The following is a 13,428-nucleotide window of genomic DNA, read 5'->3' as shown; positions in this document are numbered from 1 at the left end:
AAAGTTGTTAACTTCTACGCCATTTGGTCTCGGTAAATAGTTGTTTTATTGTCAAGCATACCACATCTTGTTATTATAATATTGATTGCACTTTACCGTGTACATAGGCAATGCAGAAATAAAGAGTGTTTACAACCCGAGTGAACTGTTCCATATGTTATAATACCAAAACGTCAGAATATGTAAAAAATATATGAAGTCAATTTATGTTGATGATTTGAGGGGGATAATAAAGGTACTTTTGATAAAAGGAAAATCATATTATAGGAAAACATAAAACGACATTTATGTATAGAGATAAATATCTGACATCCGTGATATGTTATTTTTCTCTATTTGGTTCAATAATTATTCATAAGTTAATAACTTATATAACTCATGAACTTTGCACTTTGGCTTATGAATAAAAGCTTCAAACAAATTTGGAATTGTGGAATTAACCTAAATTAGTTGGATAATCTGTACAATAGTGAGTACAGGTTTGTTGCGTGTGTGTGATTAAATTGCTACAATGAGAAATGAGCAGTGCACGTTATGTATCCTGCTTTTGTCAATTTCTGCTGTACAAACCTGCATTAGAAATCAGAAAAGTGCACCATTCGTTCATACTTCATGCGGGCCGATAGAAGGACTAAAAACCTCATCGTATGTATTTAAGGGAATTCCATATGCTAAACCACCAATATCCAGTCTACGATGGAAGCCACCTGTACCATTAACGAAAAGGGATAACACATGTTGGGATGGTATCCTCAAAGCAACCGAGTTTGGGAATTGGTGTGTTCAACGAGATCCAACGTCTCCCATTGGCATTTCTGGGAGCGAGGATTGTTTGTATTTGAACGTATGGACGCCTACAATAAACAGGAATGCCAATTTGCCAGTGATGGTTTGGTTTCATGGCGGTTCTCTCACAGAATTAAGTGGAAATTTTCCTACTTATAGTCCATCTGAAGAAGTTGCAGAGGCAACAAATATGGTTTATGTTAGCATGAACTACAGATTAAATGCTTTTGGGTTCATGACTCTATCAACTCCGTTACGTTTAACGGGAAACTATGGTTTCATGGACCAGATATTGTCGTTACGATGGGTAAAAGAAAATATCAGGAGTTTTGGAGGTAATCCAAATCTGGTAAGTAGGATATATTAGAATAAGTCTCCTAGTGATTTTTTTGTTTGTTTCTGTCTACACTAATTTTCTTATTGTTATGTTTAAAATAATGGTTGTTTAACGTTTGAATTGCTTTAAATTTTGTCTTTTCTTTGCCATTTATTATGTTTAAAATGCTATACGGTATGGTTTTTGTTCATTTTCGAAGGCGGTATAGTGCAATATAGTTTTGTGTATCCTCGTCCTTTTTGTCTCTATTGGAAATTTGTATAATAAACCATAAAATCACATCTCCTCGTCTGTCCTGTCTAAATGAAGAACGATAACTCTCAAAATAGTACATTTCTGTACTTCGTATTTGATTAACATGCTTCATCTGACTGTACTCCACATAGAATATTGAAAATGAAATAATGCTGCACTTGATTGAAGCAATCATACTAGTTTGTGTTAAGTTTCGAATTCTGCTTGATGAATTAAAAGGCTTATAAATTTATTTTTGACATTAAAAATGTTTAAAAGCAATTAGCAAAATAATTTCAACGACTATACGATGAACAATTTTACAGGTGACGTTGTTTGGGCAAAGTTCTGGAGCTACAAGCATAATGGTTTTAATGGCTTCGCCAATGACAACTGGTCTTTTCCATAGAGTTTGGATGATGAGTGGATCTGCCTTATTGAATAAAACGTACGAGGAGGCCGCATTCGACAATAAGATATTTCTTGAGAATACTAAATGTGCAGGAGCAGATTGTTTGATTAATCTTCCCGCCAAATATATTATGGACGCCATTCCATGGGATGTTTATCCATACTGGGCTATGGATGATTTCGGTGATTTACCTACTAACAATCTATTTGTTGGTGCTCTTGCAGTAGTTGATGGTAAGAACAATTATTTACTCGGGGTTTCTTTTTTTTTTATTAACAGCTTTTTAATTATTTATGTAATGTTAAGTTAAAGTTGTCTTATTATAGCAAGCGCTCAACTTCTACGAAACACTTAAATATAAACAAAATATCCCTGAATGCATAAATCATTCAAAAGACCAATGAAGAAATTCAGCAAGGTAGTGAATGAAGTGTAGCCTCACACATTGCAGCAGGAGTACTTGACGGTTGAACATGCTATAACCAGAACCGGATCTGCTTACCATTCCGGAGCACATGATATCTCCTTTGTTAGATGTCTTAGATTTGCTTTTTGGTGGCATTTTTCAGTGTTCTCTGCTGTGTTTTGTTAGCTGTACGCTCTTTTTTTGTTATGGCTTTTTTAGTGTATTTTCGACTTATGCTTTTGGATGCTTCCTGGTATGTTTATCTTGTATTTCGGGGTAGATTCTATACCGCAACGGCATATGCTGCATGTGTTAGAATTATGGGTGGTGGTCATATTTTGTTGGAGGAAAAAGCCGATGTTCTCTCACAAACAACTGAAAATCCCAGTCAATTAAGATTGGAGTCGAGGCATATTAATTCAATTAATTGTACCTACATTCAAATAATAACCAATATTATCTGGCGTCGTGTGTATTTACTAAATTATAATTCGATGTATATATTTCATCACGAGACCTATTAAAGTTTTAGTTCAAAATAAGTTATGAGATGAGTATCGGACATAAATAAGGACATTGACCTGGATTAAAAGTACACAGAAAATGACACTCCTATGGATGAGGGTTTGGATGGGGTTAAATGATTAAAGAATAATGCCCTTAAAAAATGAAGATTAGAGAATAATGAGCCAAAAAATAGAAGATTAGAGAATAAAAGGGTTAATTTTTGGAAGATTAGAGAAAAAAGGGGTTATTTTTTTAAAGATTAGAGAAAAATGGGGTGAAAATTAAGTGTTTACAGAATAACAGACCCCCCCATCCATACCCTCATGGATTCCAATCAGTTTTCCCGGTACATTAAGAACGATGAAATTTAAAGATGCGCAAAAATTTAACAACCCGACATAGTTCACGGCTGATAGGTATTGATTTGAAGATAAAACATAATTGCTTTCGATTAAAGTCTGTCGTTGATGCAAACTTCGAAAATTGTGATCAAAGGTCAGAAGGTCAGAAGTGGGGACTTTCAAAAATCACAATTCGTTGATCCCTTTTATTCAAAAAGAGCTCTTTCCAGGAGAATATCATAATAATATAGACAAAAGAAAGGATGTGGGGAAAGCAATAAATGCGGCAAAATATCACATATAGAAAACAAAATGGTTATGGAGTAAACATTCGTGTGACAATAACTCAGACGATACATAAAAAAATCAGAATAATGAAGAAAAAGTTGGTTTCCCTATATACGTGTACCTGCAGTGTTGGTGTACGAGGCGCGTTTATGATTTTCATTATGTTACTTGATATGAAAAATTGACAAAAAATAATATTTTACTTGTAAAAGTAAATCCATAGCCTGTAATAGCTGCTCTTCTTGTTCCATTTGAATTAATAGAAACAACGCTGTCGCCTTTCTTGTTCTCATAGAATTATATGATATGAGCTCCATGTTTTGTGAACGTCTTTCTTAACTGTCGTATTAGACTGACCAGTGCATATCGCGCATGGTACTTTAAATGTGTTTTAGCGCGAAAATTAACTTACATTTAGCTGGATTTATTGCCGTCGTAGTTCCGTCTTGTCGCCTTCGTACTTTTATTCGATGGCAACACGACGGGATTACGAGGTCTTCACGAAGTCGTGTTGCCATCGTAAGACCTTCGGGTAGCTTCGTTATTCATTCGTGTAGACATCGTAATGTCAAAACTGCCCGATGGAAACGATGGAAACACGAATGCAATACGATGTTCAAAGATGCATTCCCGGTGACATTACGATGGTGAGGATGGTGATACGAACTCAATACGAACCCTCAACATCGGACGCACCTTCGGGGATTTTTTAACATGTTAAAAAATTTAGAACCCTTCCCGAAGTTGTCCCCGAAGGCTAGAAAAAGTGGCCGATCGTTCTACGATGGTTAAAGATGGCACTACGAATAGCCCGATCTGGATATGATCAGTCCCGATTTTGAAAATTTCCATAATCGTGTTGCCATCGGCGTAAAAATCGGGACAGTGTGACGCGGGCATGAAGATTTTATTACGGGTTGACAAATACATGAATCTAGAATGTCCGTTAGGTCGTGTAATGATCGTAATAGTATAATAAATTCCTTGCACGCGTAACTCATTCTAGAGCAAATTCCTATTTAGGTTTCAATTCATTTTCCATTTGTAATTATACAGTATATGCTCATTGCAGGTTTAGTTTTACCAGCTTCGCCTTTTGAGCTTTGGAAAAAAGGAAAAGGGAATGATGTTCCAGTAATCATAGGTATGAAACATTTATATCATAATAGAGAAAACAAAGATATAGGGTATTATAATCCATGACACATAATCAGTATATGCAGAGCAAAAAAACAAAAAAAGGCAAAGAAACAGCACTTTAATTGCTGTTTGTTTTAAAAGTTATTGCCTCGACAATTAGAAGTTCTTTGACTAGAAATAAAAGAACAGGACTGAGAAAATCAAATCACAGTATGGATGTTTGAGAACCCATCAACAATAAAGTGCTTCATATTGACGAAATTTATTTTACTGCAAAGCATTGTGTTGTACCTTAAAAAGTTTCAAAAATGTTGAAACTGTAGAGTTTTGTAAGTCTTTTATCATTCTGTAGTACCTGATTAGGCAGCAACCATTTGATTTTCTGGGGGGGCTATGGATTTTTTTTCTGGACAAACTTTTTTTTCCGCCTTTCTCGGAATCAAAAACAAATTATTTTTTTTCTCCAAAAACTGGAAACAAACTTTTTTTCCCAAATATATCCATTGTCCCCCCCCCCCCCCCCCCGAAAATCAAATGGTTGCTGCCTTAGTTCCGATCATATGCCTATGTTGATTTTTGTTGTTTCTGTTTTGTTTAGGTAGTTCAGCTCAGGAACTGGATTACTCTCCGAAGCATACTGATATCGAGAATTGGACATGGGATGATTATATTAACAGGGTATCAGAGAAAATGAATACGTTTCCTACAATAAACGCAGATCAGGTAATTGGAATGTATCCAACGGGAGTAATATCTCCTGAATACCAATACACAACCATGGGAACAGATATCCGTGTTACCTGTCCTGTAGATGTGATGACTCATGCTATAGGATCCAGTTACAAGGCACCAGTATACAGATATATTGTCACAGCTTTTCCAACGGAACCAGCATATTTTTACGGAGTACCATTTAAAGCAAAGTATGCTGCACATGGAATTGATGCATTTGCTTTTTTCAACACCTTAAGATATTATTACAAAATTTCAAAAAAGGACAAACAGTTAACAGACACCTTAAGGAAAGAAATAATAAATTTTGTCAAAACAGGAAAGCCGAGTACAAGCCTCTGGGATGAGTTTCCAGATAAAACTGCCATACTATCTGATGGTTTAGTCGTTTCAGGGGGATACCACAAGCAGGAATGTTCATTCTGGATAAAAAACGGATTCCTTCCATATTCATGGATTAATTAAACATAACAATTCCTGTGACCTATATAAATATTGTCTCTATTTAAGAGGGGGAATGAAAAATAGGTTAAAAAAAGTAAAAAAACATGACCAACGGCTTAAAGAATGTGAAGCTATTTATAAACTATTAAGAATTCAGAATAATGGTCGGGAAATAAGAAAGAAAAGAAAAGAAGAGAGAAATTACCTTAAAAAAACAGAAGTGAAGGATCGACTCCCTGCCAGACCGGCATTTGTTATCCATGGCTTAAATTTATATAATAAACGCTTCTTATATCTGTTGTGCCTCAAAATCAATTGTTCATGTTGCTCTCTTGTTATAATTTGATTTAGACAATCAAACTTAACGGCGCAGAAACTATTGGTGCAGAAACCTAGTGGCGCAGAAACCTAGTGGTGCAGAAACCATTAACCTTCGAATTCAGGATTTGTGTTTCCCAGTCCTTAGTTATAAACCTATCTTTTCGATGGATGCGTATTATATGCATTTTTAATTTTAGAAACTGGCATACACCTACAATTAGTAGTACACTTACAGGTAGAATTTAAATCTTGGGTCGTTTCAAAGTGTAAATATAAACCGTCGGTTAAAAACAAATACTAACTCGTTTGATGTTTTCTCTATAGTAGAAATAGAGATGCTCATGTTGAAGGCTGTATAGTGACCTATAGTTAATTTCCGTGCGGAGAGTTGTCCCATTGACAATCAAACCACATCTTCTTCTTTATATAAACTCATTAGATACTAGTAGACACAAATATAAATACATACTTCAAAAAGCATAGAGTGGACGTGGTCGGGTACTTGTAGATCCCAATAATAAAAATGACACTAGGTACAGATCTGAGAATACTCGCAGTTACTGACAGCTAGTTCAAAGCCAGTAATAACTAATTAAACAAACCATGCATCAAAGATTAAATTAACAATCAGTACAAATCAAACATCCAATAGATTTAGCGTTAAGACTTCATAAACAGCAAGAGAAAAACATTACATTATGCAATGCTCAGATATTTATGTTGTTGCTCTGACTTGTCGTTTAGGTCTATGAAATTTAATTCGGTCGTCCGGAGGGAGCGCTGGTATCTTCCATCTCAACCACATTGATCAAGAAAATCAGTCGTTGTTTTGTTGACATCTTGATTGTAGTGACGGATGCTTAAGTTCTGATAGCATTTTTCATTCTTTATAGATATAGGAAGACGTGGTATAAGTGCCAATGAGACAACTCTCCATCCAAATAACAATTTATATAGGTAGACCATAATAGGTCAAGGTATGGTCTTCACACCGAACAGCAAGTTATATAGGGCCCAAAAAAGTACTAGTGTAAAACCCTTGATTTGTAGTATTTACTAATAAATCTAGCACTCTTTTTTGTATGGATTCCAATTTGTCGATGTCTTTTTGGATATACATGTATGGGTCCCAAATAATTGACCTGTACTACATAATATATCTTACGAGTGTTATCTATGCTGTTTTACGCCATTCCCTACGTCAGTGTTGTAGGTTTCTCCTAAGGAGACTTAGAGTGGAACTGGCTTTGCTGCATGTATTTGTTAATTGTTCTTTCCATTTAAGATCTTCTTGTATTTATAGCACAAAATATGTGTTGGATGACGCTTGTTCGAGTGAATGGTTGTAGAACTGTTGACATTTACTTTTCAGGCTTAGCATGTAGCTTTGTTTGGCGTTGAAGCGCATACCCCAGTCGTCTGCCTATTTTTCTAGTGATTAGAAGTAGATTGAAGATAGAAGAAGTACCTCTTGTAGATTGTTGTGGTCATTTTGGTTTTCGATTTCCCTGTACAGCAAACAGTCGTCTGCCGCTTAAAATAGTTGGACTAATGAGTTTACTACATCTGGTAGATCCTTAAAACCAGAGGCTCTAAATAGTCTGTGTCGCTCACATTGGTGTATGTCCATATCAAACAAAGGACACAGATGGTATCAAGACAAAATTGTGTTTTGGTGATGGTTATTAGGTGTAGATCTTATTTTACTGAAACTTATGATCTATGAGCTTGATCTTGAACCTGTTAACCTCATACTTCCTTACTTACTTAATACATACGTATCTTCCTCACATGACATATGACCGCTCAATGAAATTAGATTCAAACTCGTCAAATGTTTATTTAGTTATTTGTCACCATCATCTGGAAAACTCTCTACTGCAATAACTGGGGACTATTTTCAGTGTCTGTGACCCGGATGGTAAAAAGATTGACCTCAAATTTTCTGGTCATTCTATGCAAGGAAGTGTCAAGGTCCCAATACCAAGGAAGGTTCTCAAGTTGTCATTGAAAAACAAATAAAAGGGAATGTGTCCATGGGACACAGACGATGCCTCTGCTGCATATAACATTATAAAGGGATATTATTCAAGAATTGAAAAAGTGACGCTTCCCAATCTGTTCTTGATTTGAGTTTTGTGGTAATAAGCATTGTTTCTAAGTTTCATAACAATAAGTTGGAGCAAACTTATTTAATGTTAGAAAACTAAAACAAATATTTCAGAATTTTATTCCCTTTGTAATGGGGAATCACTCTAGGATGGTAAAAGTGGTACCACTAAATTCGAACTTGATCTGTGTTATGTGGTTATAAACATTGTGTATAAGTTTCATACCATTTGGTTGAGACAAACTAAAGTTAAAGAATGGAAACCAATTTAAGACGTTTGAACTTAGAACGGTTAAACTTAATGCCCCTCCGCTACAGCGAGTGCATAACAAGCTGTCTTGCTAGACTTACATATTCAAGGGTCAAAACATTATTGAAGCATCAGTTTCAATGAATATTAAAAAAGTGTACTAAATGATGATGATGGTTTGTTGTTTAAAATCGAAAAGCAAATATCACATGCACATCAGAACAAAACTATGCCAAACTGAACAATAACATGCCAAACTGAATGCATACAAACCCTGTTTTGTACCTGAAGAACACCCAAAGCTAGAAATTTAAAATGCTAGTTCACAAGGAAACAGTCTTTGGGAAAAGTGTATCCATACTTGAACACTTTTGACTTTAAGCTGACCAAGTTTTTGTTTGTAATGGTTTGTGGCGAAGAAACAAATATCAATTTTCAAGTTCGATGTTTGATCTGTCATGGGTTAAAACTAGGATCTCTTGCACTCTGTCAATTGCAAGGTTTTTTATATAGATTAGACTGTTGTTTTTCCCGTTTTAAAGGTTTTACACTAGTTATTTTGTGACCCTTTATAGCTTGTTGTTCGGTGTGAGCCTAGGCTCCGTGTTGAAGGCTGTACATTTACCTATCATGGTTTACTTTTATAAATTGTTATTTGGAGAGTTGTCTCATTGGCACTCACACCACATCTTCCTATATCTATAAAAGTGTACTATACTAGTATATATTTTATATATTTGTTTAGGGGCCATCTGAAGGACACCTCCGGGTGCAGGAACTTTTCGCTACATTGAAGACCTGTTGGTGACCTTCTACTGTTGTTTTTTTTTTTTTTTTTTTCTACGTTTGGGTTGTTGTCTCTTTAACACATTCCTCATTTCCATTCTCAATTTTATGAAAGCAATTAAATAAGATTCAATATTTTTTTATTACAAAAGGCACATAAGGCCAAGTGTCTAGTATTTTTTAAAGATAAACCATCTACGTAATTTTAACAAATAATTAAAGTCAGCATTATTTTTTTTTTACATAATACCCATCATCAATTTTAACATACATATATATTTTGATAAACATGTAAAGCAAAACTCCTCAGTCAAAGTCAAATTCTAACAATCGACGTACACAGAAAGCCTGAAAATACTGATTCTGGATAAAAATTAACAAAAAGATGAATTTCTACTATCAATAATACACTGATATCTTATTAACATCTATAATTAACTTTTACAAAATTACAGTAGAGTGAAAAATTTTGCTGGATATAAAGAAGTAGGTCCAGTAAGAGCCCTTTTTGGCCTCAAAATATATAAGTGTTTAAAAAGTGGTCAATATCTTTTGTCAGATGAACCTGAAATTTTAGGCCAAAATCGGTCCTTACCGGACCTATTCCTTTGCAATTTCTAGAGCCAAATATCATTGTATTGTATTTTGGGGCTTATAATCCTTGATTCTTATGGTAGTTCTATCAACCTAAATAAAGGCACTGTTGGCCTTAAGTCTGTTTCTTCACTTTGGTCATGCTGTTATGTTTTTGACTCATTCCCCAATTCAATTCTTATAATTTTTATATCATAAAATTGAGAAAGGAAATGGGGAATGTGTCAAAGCGACAACAACCCGACCATTATGCAGACAACAGCCGAAGGCCACCAATGGTTTGATATAAATTCAATTAAAAATTTAGGAAAACATAACCTCTATACAAAAATGTTCCACTCTATAGTAATTTGTTTACAATAAAACACTTCTATAATAATTCTTCATCTTGATATATCTATATCAACTTTTATTAATCAATTCAGAGAAAGACATAATTATTATTTTAAGACCTGACCAAAGACATGTCTTAATTCATCTATAGTTTAATCTTAATTACTAAAAGTGGCAAAATATTAAGGATTTATTATAAAAATCACATACTGATACTGTTTTATACGACTTTTGAGCTAGGTAAGAAAAATTAAGACCTGCACACTGATATACCTCCAAAATATTCAATTTACATTTTGGTATTAAAGATTTGTATTTCGTAGAAAAAGGGTCCAATATATGCACAATTGTTCTCGAAAGCAGTACATTGGAACATAGACTTAACTAACTTCACAGATATGAAAATTAGACCAAGTTTTGCCCTATTATTGAAATGAAACCATTTTAACATCATACAAATCCCTAATTAAAATAAAGATAATTAATTAAAAATATAAAAATGCAAAAATCTGATGATACTTGAAATCAGCGTACTTTTGTTGAAAGCCCCAAAAAACTGGAGCAACAAATAGAAGTCTTTGAATTTAAAATTATAAAATTCCCAGTCAGTTAATTAAATAATTTATTTGATGGTTTAAAATATATATCAATTTTCTATCTTGCATTAAGTCTTCAAAAACTAAAAATAAATGCAAGTGGGTGAAATATTAATTCTATTTTGTTCATGATGAATTCAAGAATTATTCTTGCAAACAAAAAGAAAAGTATTTGTCACGTACATCATTTCAATTTTTTTTCAAATGAATCCAAAAACATAAAATTCAAGGGAAAGTGTTGTGATGATGAATTAAACAGTGAAAATATAGAAAATGACTGATGGATTGATAGAAATATGCACAAATTTAGTACAAATGTAAAAAAATAAAATATTAAATAATATTTATATACAGTAACAGATTTTCTATTATAATATTCTAAGAGGAAGTGACTAGCTTTATAAATAAGTTTATGTCATGGTGAAAAAATGCCTTATTTATAAAAAGGATAAATGAATAAAATGATAAATGAATAAAATGACAATGAAACATCCCTTTCTCAGAAGGCAGGGAAATATAGAGGAACATAATGGCCTTTTTTGTGAAATCATTGTGATTCAATATATCATTTGCAAAACTGACACATTAGTTTTACAGGAATTGGGGAATTTGGCATTTTTTTTCAGAAATTCTGAGCATTGTTTAAAAGTCTATTCCCATGGAAGATACTAACTCTATACATAAGTTGTAAACATTTTTAAAGTATATGTTAGATTTAAAAAAATATGCAAAAATTAAATTCAAATGTAAAATGGCTGGAATGTTTACTGAATAAAAAGAATCAATAAATGAGTGACCCAATAAAAATTCTTGTAAATTTGGTAAATGGACGGAATAAAAATATAAACTAAAATGTTATAAAATAAAAAAAACAATAATTGTATATATTTTTATGTTCCCCATAAAAATAAATGGATGGATTTTAATAAACAAGAATACACAATACCCATTTAAATATAGTCATAAATTTACATTTACACCATGTTATTTTAAAACAATACAATGCCAAATTAACAATGAGCACCTCAAAGTCCTGTTTTACACCTACGCAACTGGCATCCTTTAAATTTTGACAAATGTAAACACATTTTATCAACTTATTACAAAAACATGACTCCAGTTATTGTATCTGTTTGAGTTATAATGATTATCAATGGGTTTTAACTTTATTTCTTCATAACCATTTGTATGACAAAAAGTATTGAGAAAGATAAGCAGTCAAAAAATTATCAATTTTAAAAGAGCAATCGAAATATTTGACACTAAAAATAAAGGTGAAATTATAAGATATTTTTAATGTAAAGTATAATCAATTTCAGTAAAGGGGTGAACAATATGTATGGATTCTATTCTTAATGAAAAGGAAAAGACTGGTTTTTGGATAGTTTTTACCTATTTTGCATAAAGTTCTGAAGAAGGGGAAGTAACTCCCTTTTTGTATCTGTCTATGGATTACAAAATATCCAATGGGTTATCTCCTCTAGCCTAGTCTCCTCCAAAAAATAAAAGAAATGGGATTTCCTCAGTGATTAGCACTTTTAAAATGAATAGCCAGTAATATACTGCATCTTTATATAAATCAGCTCATAATAAATAAAATTTTACATTTATATTACAAATTCTAGTTTGTCATTAAATATTACATACAATCAATTAATACATCTAAGAATTATGGTATAAAATTATATTGATTCCATTTTATAACAATATATCACAGTAGCTTGTTATATCACAGTTATTTCCCTTGGATTTCATGAAAATCTAGTATTCTATTGGAGATTCATAAATCTTCTTATTTAGAAAAACAAAATTTCTGTGTCTATGCCAACTTTTTTTCCATGTGTTTCATGAAATCCTAAAATACATGAATAATTTCCTTCAGGAATGTGGTAATATATTCTAATGTCCTTCAGGAGTGTGGTAAAATATTCTTATGTTCTTCAGGAATGTGGTAACATATTCTTATGTTCTTCTGGAATGTGGTAATATATTCTCAGGTCCTAGAGTTTTCAAATTCTTTAATACATTAAAAATTGTCCATGTCTGGGCGATGACTGAAAAACTTCATACACTGATTTTAATGAAAACGTTAATTCTGTAGAACCACTGTGAAAATTTCCAGTGCCATCTACATTGAAATCCATTAAATCTGCACCATAAATAATTGAAGCAATATTCTATTCTAACAACAAAGCTAAACATCCTTCACCAACTGAGGACATCCATGTCCTCTTCTCAAGAAAACCGGAAATTCTGAATTGTTGGTGACATTTTTCTCTGTCCTGCCGAGTTCCGTTTATGTTGTATAGGATGGTGACCTCTGAAACCTCCAGCCTGTAAAATTAAGAATGTTCGATTAAAATAATGATTTTAGGCAAATATTTTCAATATGAAATTCATCTTTATTACATTGACTGTACATAAAATCAAGCATAATACATTTTTTTTAATTTATTATAATTCAGTTCTTAACTTATTTTCAAAACATTAAAATTTGTTATCAAAATGATGTCGCTCTGTTTTGCATCATTTAATCTAGAGAATAAATATATCTCATTTTGAATATATTTAAAAGTACCATAAAACTTGAGATGAAAATGAGATAGACAAGATTGTGATAAATTTTCAATTAACTTCTGAGCATTCAAATTTGAAAATTGCTTATCTAAGAACTGTAATAGCTATATAAGGCATGCACATAAAAGAAAGATAACTCTGTAAGACTATTAATTTAATGTGCACTAGTATAAAATCTCATCACAATGCAGTGCCCTTTTAAGGTCCTGGGAAAATCACAACTTAACAAATAGA

At 32.8% G+C, this 13,428-nt stretch overlaps 2 protein-coding genes across 8 annotated transcripts in view; one reads left to right on the top strand and one right to left on the bottom strand.

The window, feature by feature from the left end:
* The first annotated feature begins 339 nt into the window (after positions 1 to 339).
* On the top strand, positions 340 to 6,464 carry LOC134686762 (para-nitrobenzyl esterase-like). The gene is made up of 4 exons (XM_063546504.1): positions 340 to 1,135; positions 1,684 to 2,002; positions 4,384 to 4,455; positions 5,050 to 6,464. Exons 1-4 carry the CDS (start codon positions 512 to 514, stop codon positions 5,646 to 5,648), a joined length of 1,614 nt encoding a protein of 537 aa, XP_063402574.1. The 5' UTR covers positions 340 to 511; the 3' UTR covers positions 5,649 to 6,464.
* Positions 6,465 to 12,672: 6,208 nt separating this feature from the next.
* LOC134686761 (uncharacterized) overlaps positions 12,673 to 13,428 on the bottom strand; it is a 46,070-nt gene continuing 45,314 nt past the window's right edge. For 4 of the 7 annotated variants that reach the window (XM_063546499.1, XM_063546496.1, XM_063546501.1 and 1 more), the window contains one exon: positions 12,673 to 12,951. In XM_063546499.1, coding sequence (XP_063402569.1) covers positions 12,853 to 12,951 — 99 coding nt within the window. In that variant the 3' untranslated portion in view covers positions 12,673 to 12,852. The remainder of the gene's footprint in view (positions 12,952 to 13,428) is intronic. The other 3 variants (XM_063546500.1, XM_063546502.1, XM_063546497.1) reach the window with 2 other exon arrangements.

The sequence above is a fragment of the Mytilus trossulus genome, chromosome 10 (assembly GCF_036588685.1).
Source record: "Mytilus trossulus isolate FHL-02 chromosome 10, PNRI_Mtr1.1.1.hap1, whole genome shotgun sequence".
In the NCBI taxonomy this organism is placed as follows: Eukaryota; Metazoa; Mollusca; class Bivalvia; order Mytilida; family Mytilidae; genus Mytilus; species Mytilus trossulus.
This window is presented reverse-complemented; position numbering and strand designations above follow the sequence as displayed.

Excerpts from the sequence above, each read along its gene's own strand:
- LOC134686762 (XM_063546504.1), top strand. The coding sequence starts at position 512 with ATGAGAAATGAGCAGTGCACGTTATGTATCCTGCTTTTGTCAATTTCT. Across the intron at positions 1,136-1,683 it reads TTGGAGGTAATCCAAATCTG|GTGACGTTGTTTGGGCAAAG; the intron begins GTAAGTAGGATA and ends ACAATTTTACAG. Across the intron at positions 2,003-4,383 it reads TGCTCTTGCAGTAGTTGATG|GTTTAGTTTTACCAGCTTCG; the intron begins GTAAGAACAATT and ends TGCTCATTGCAG.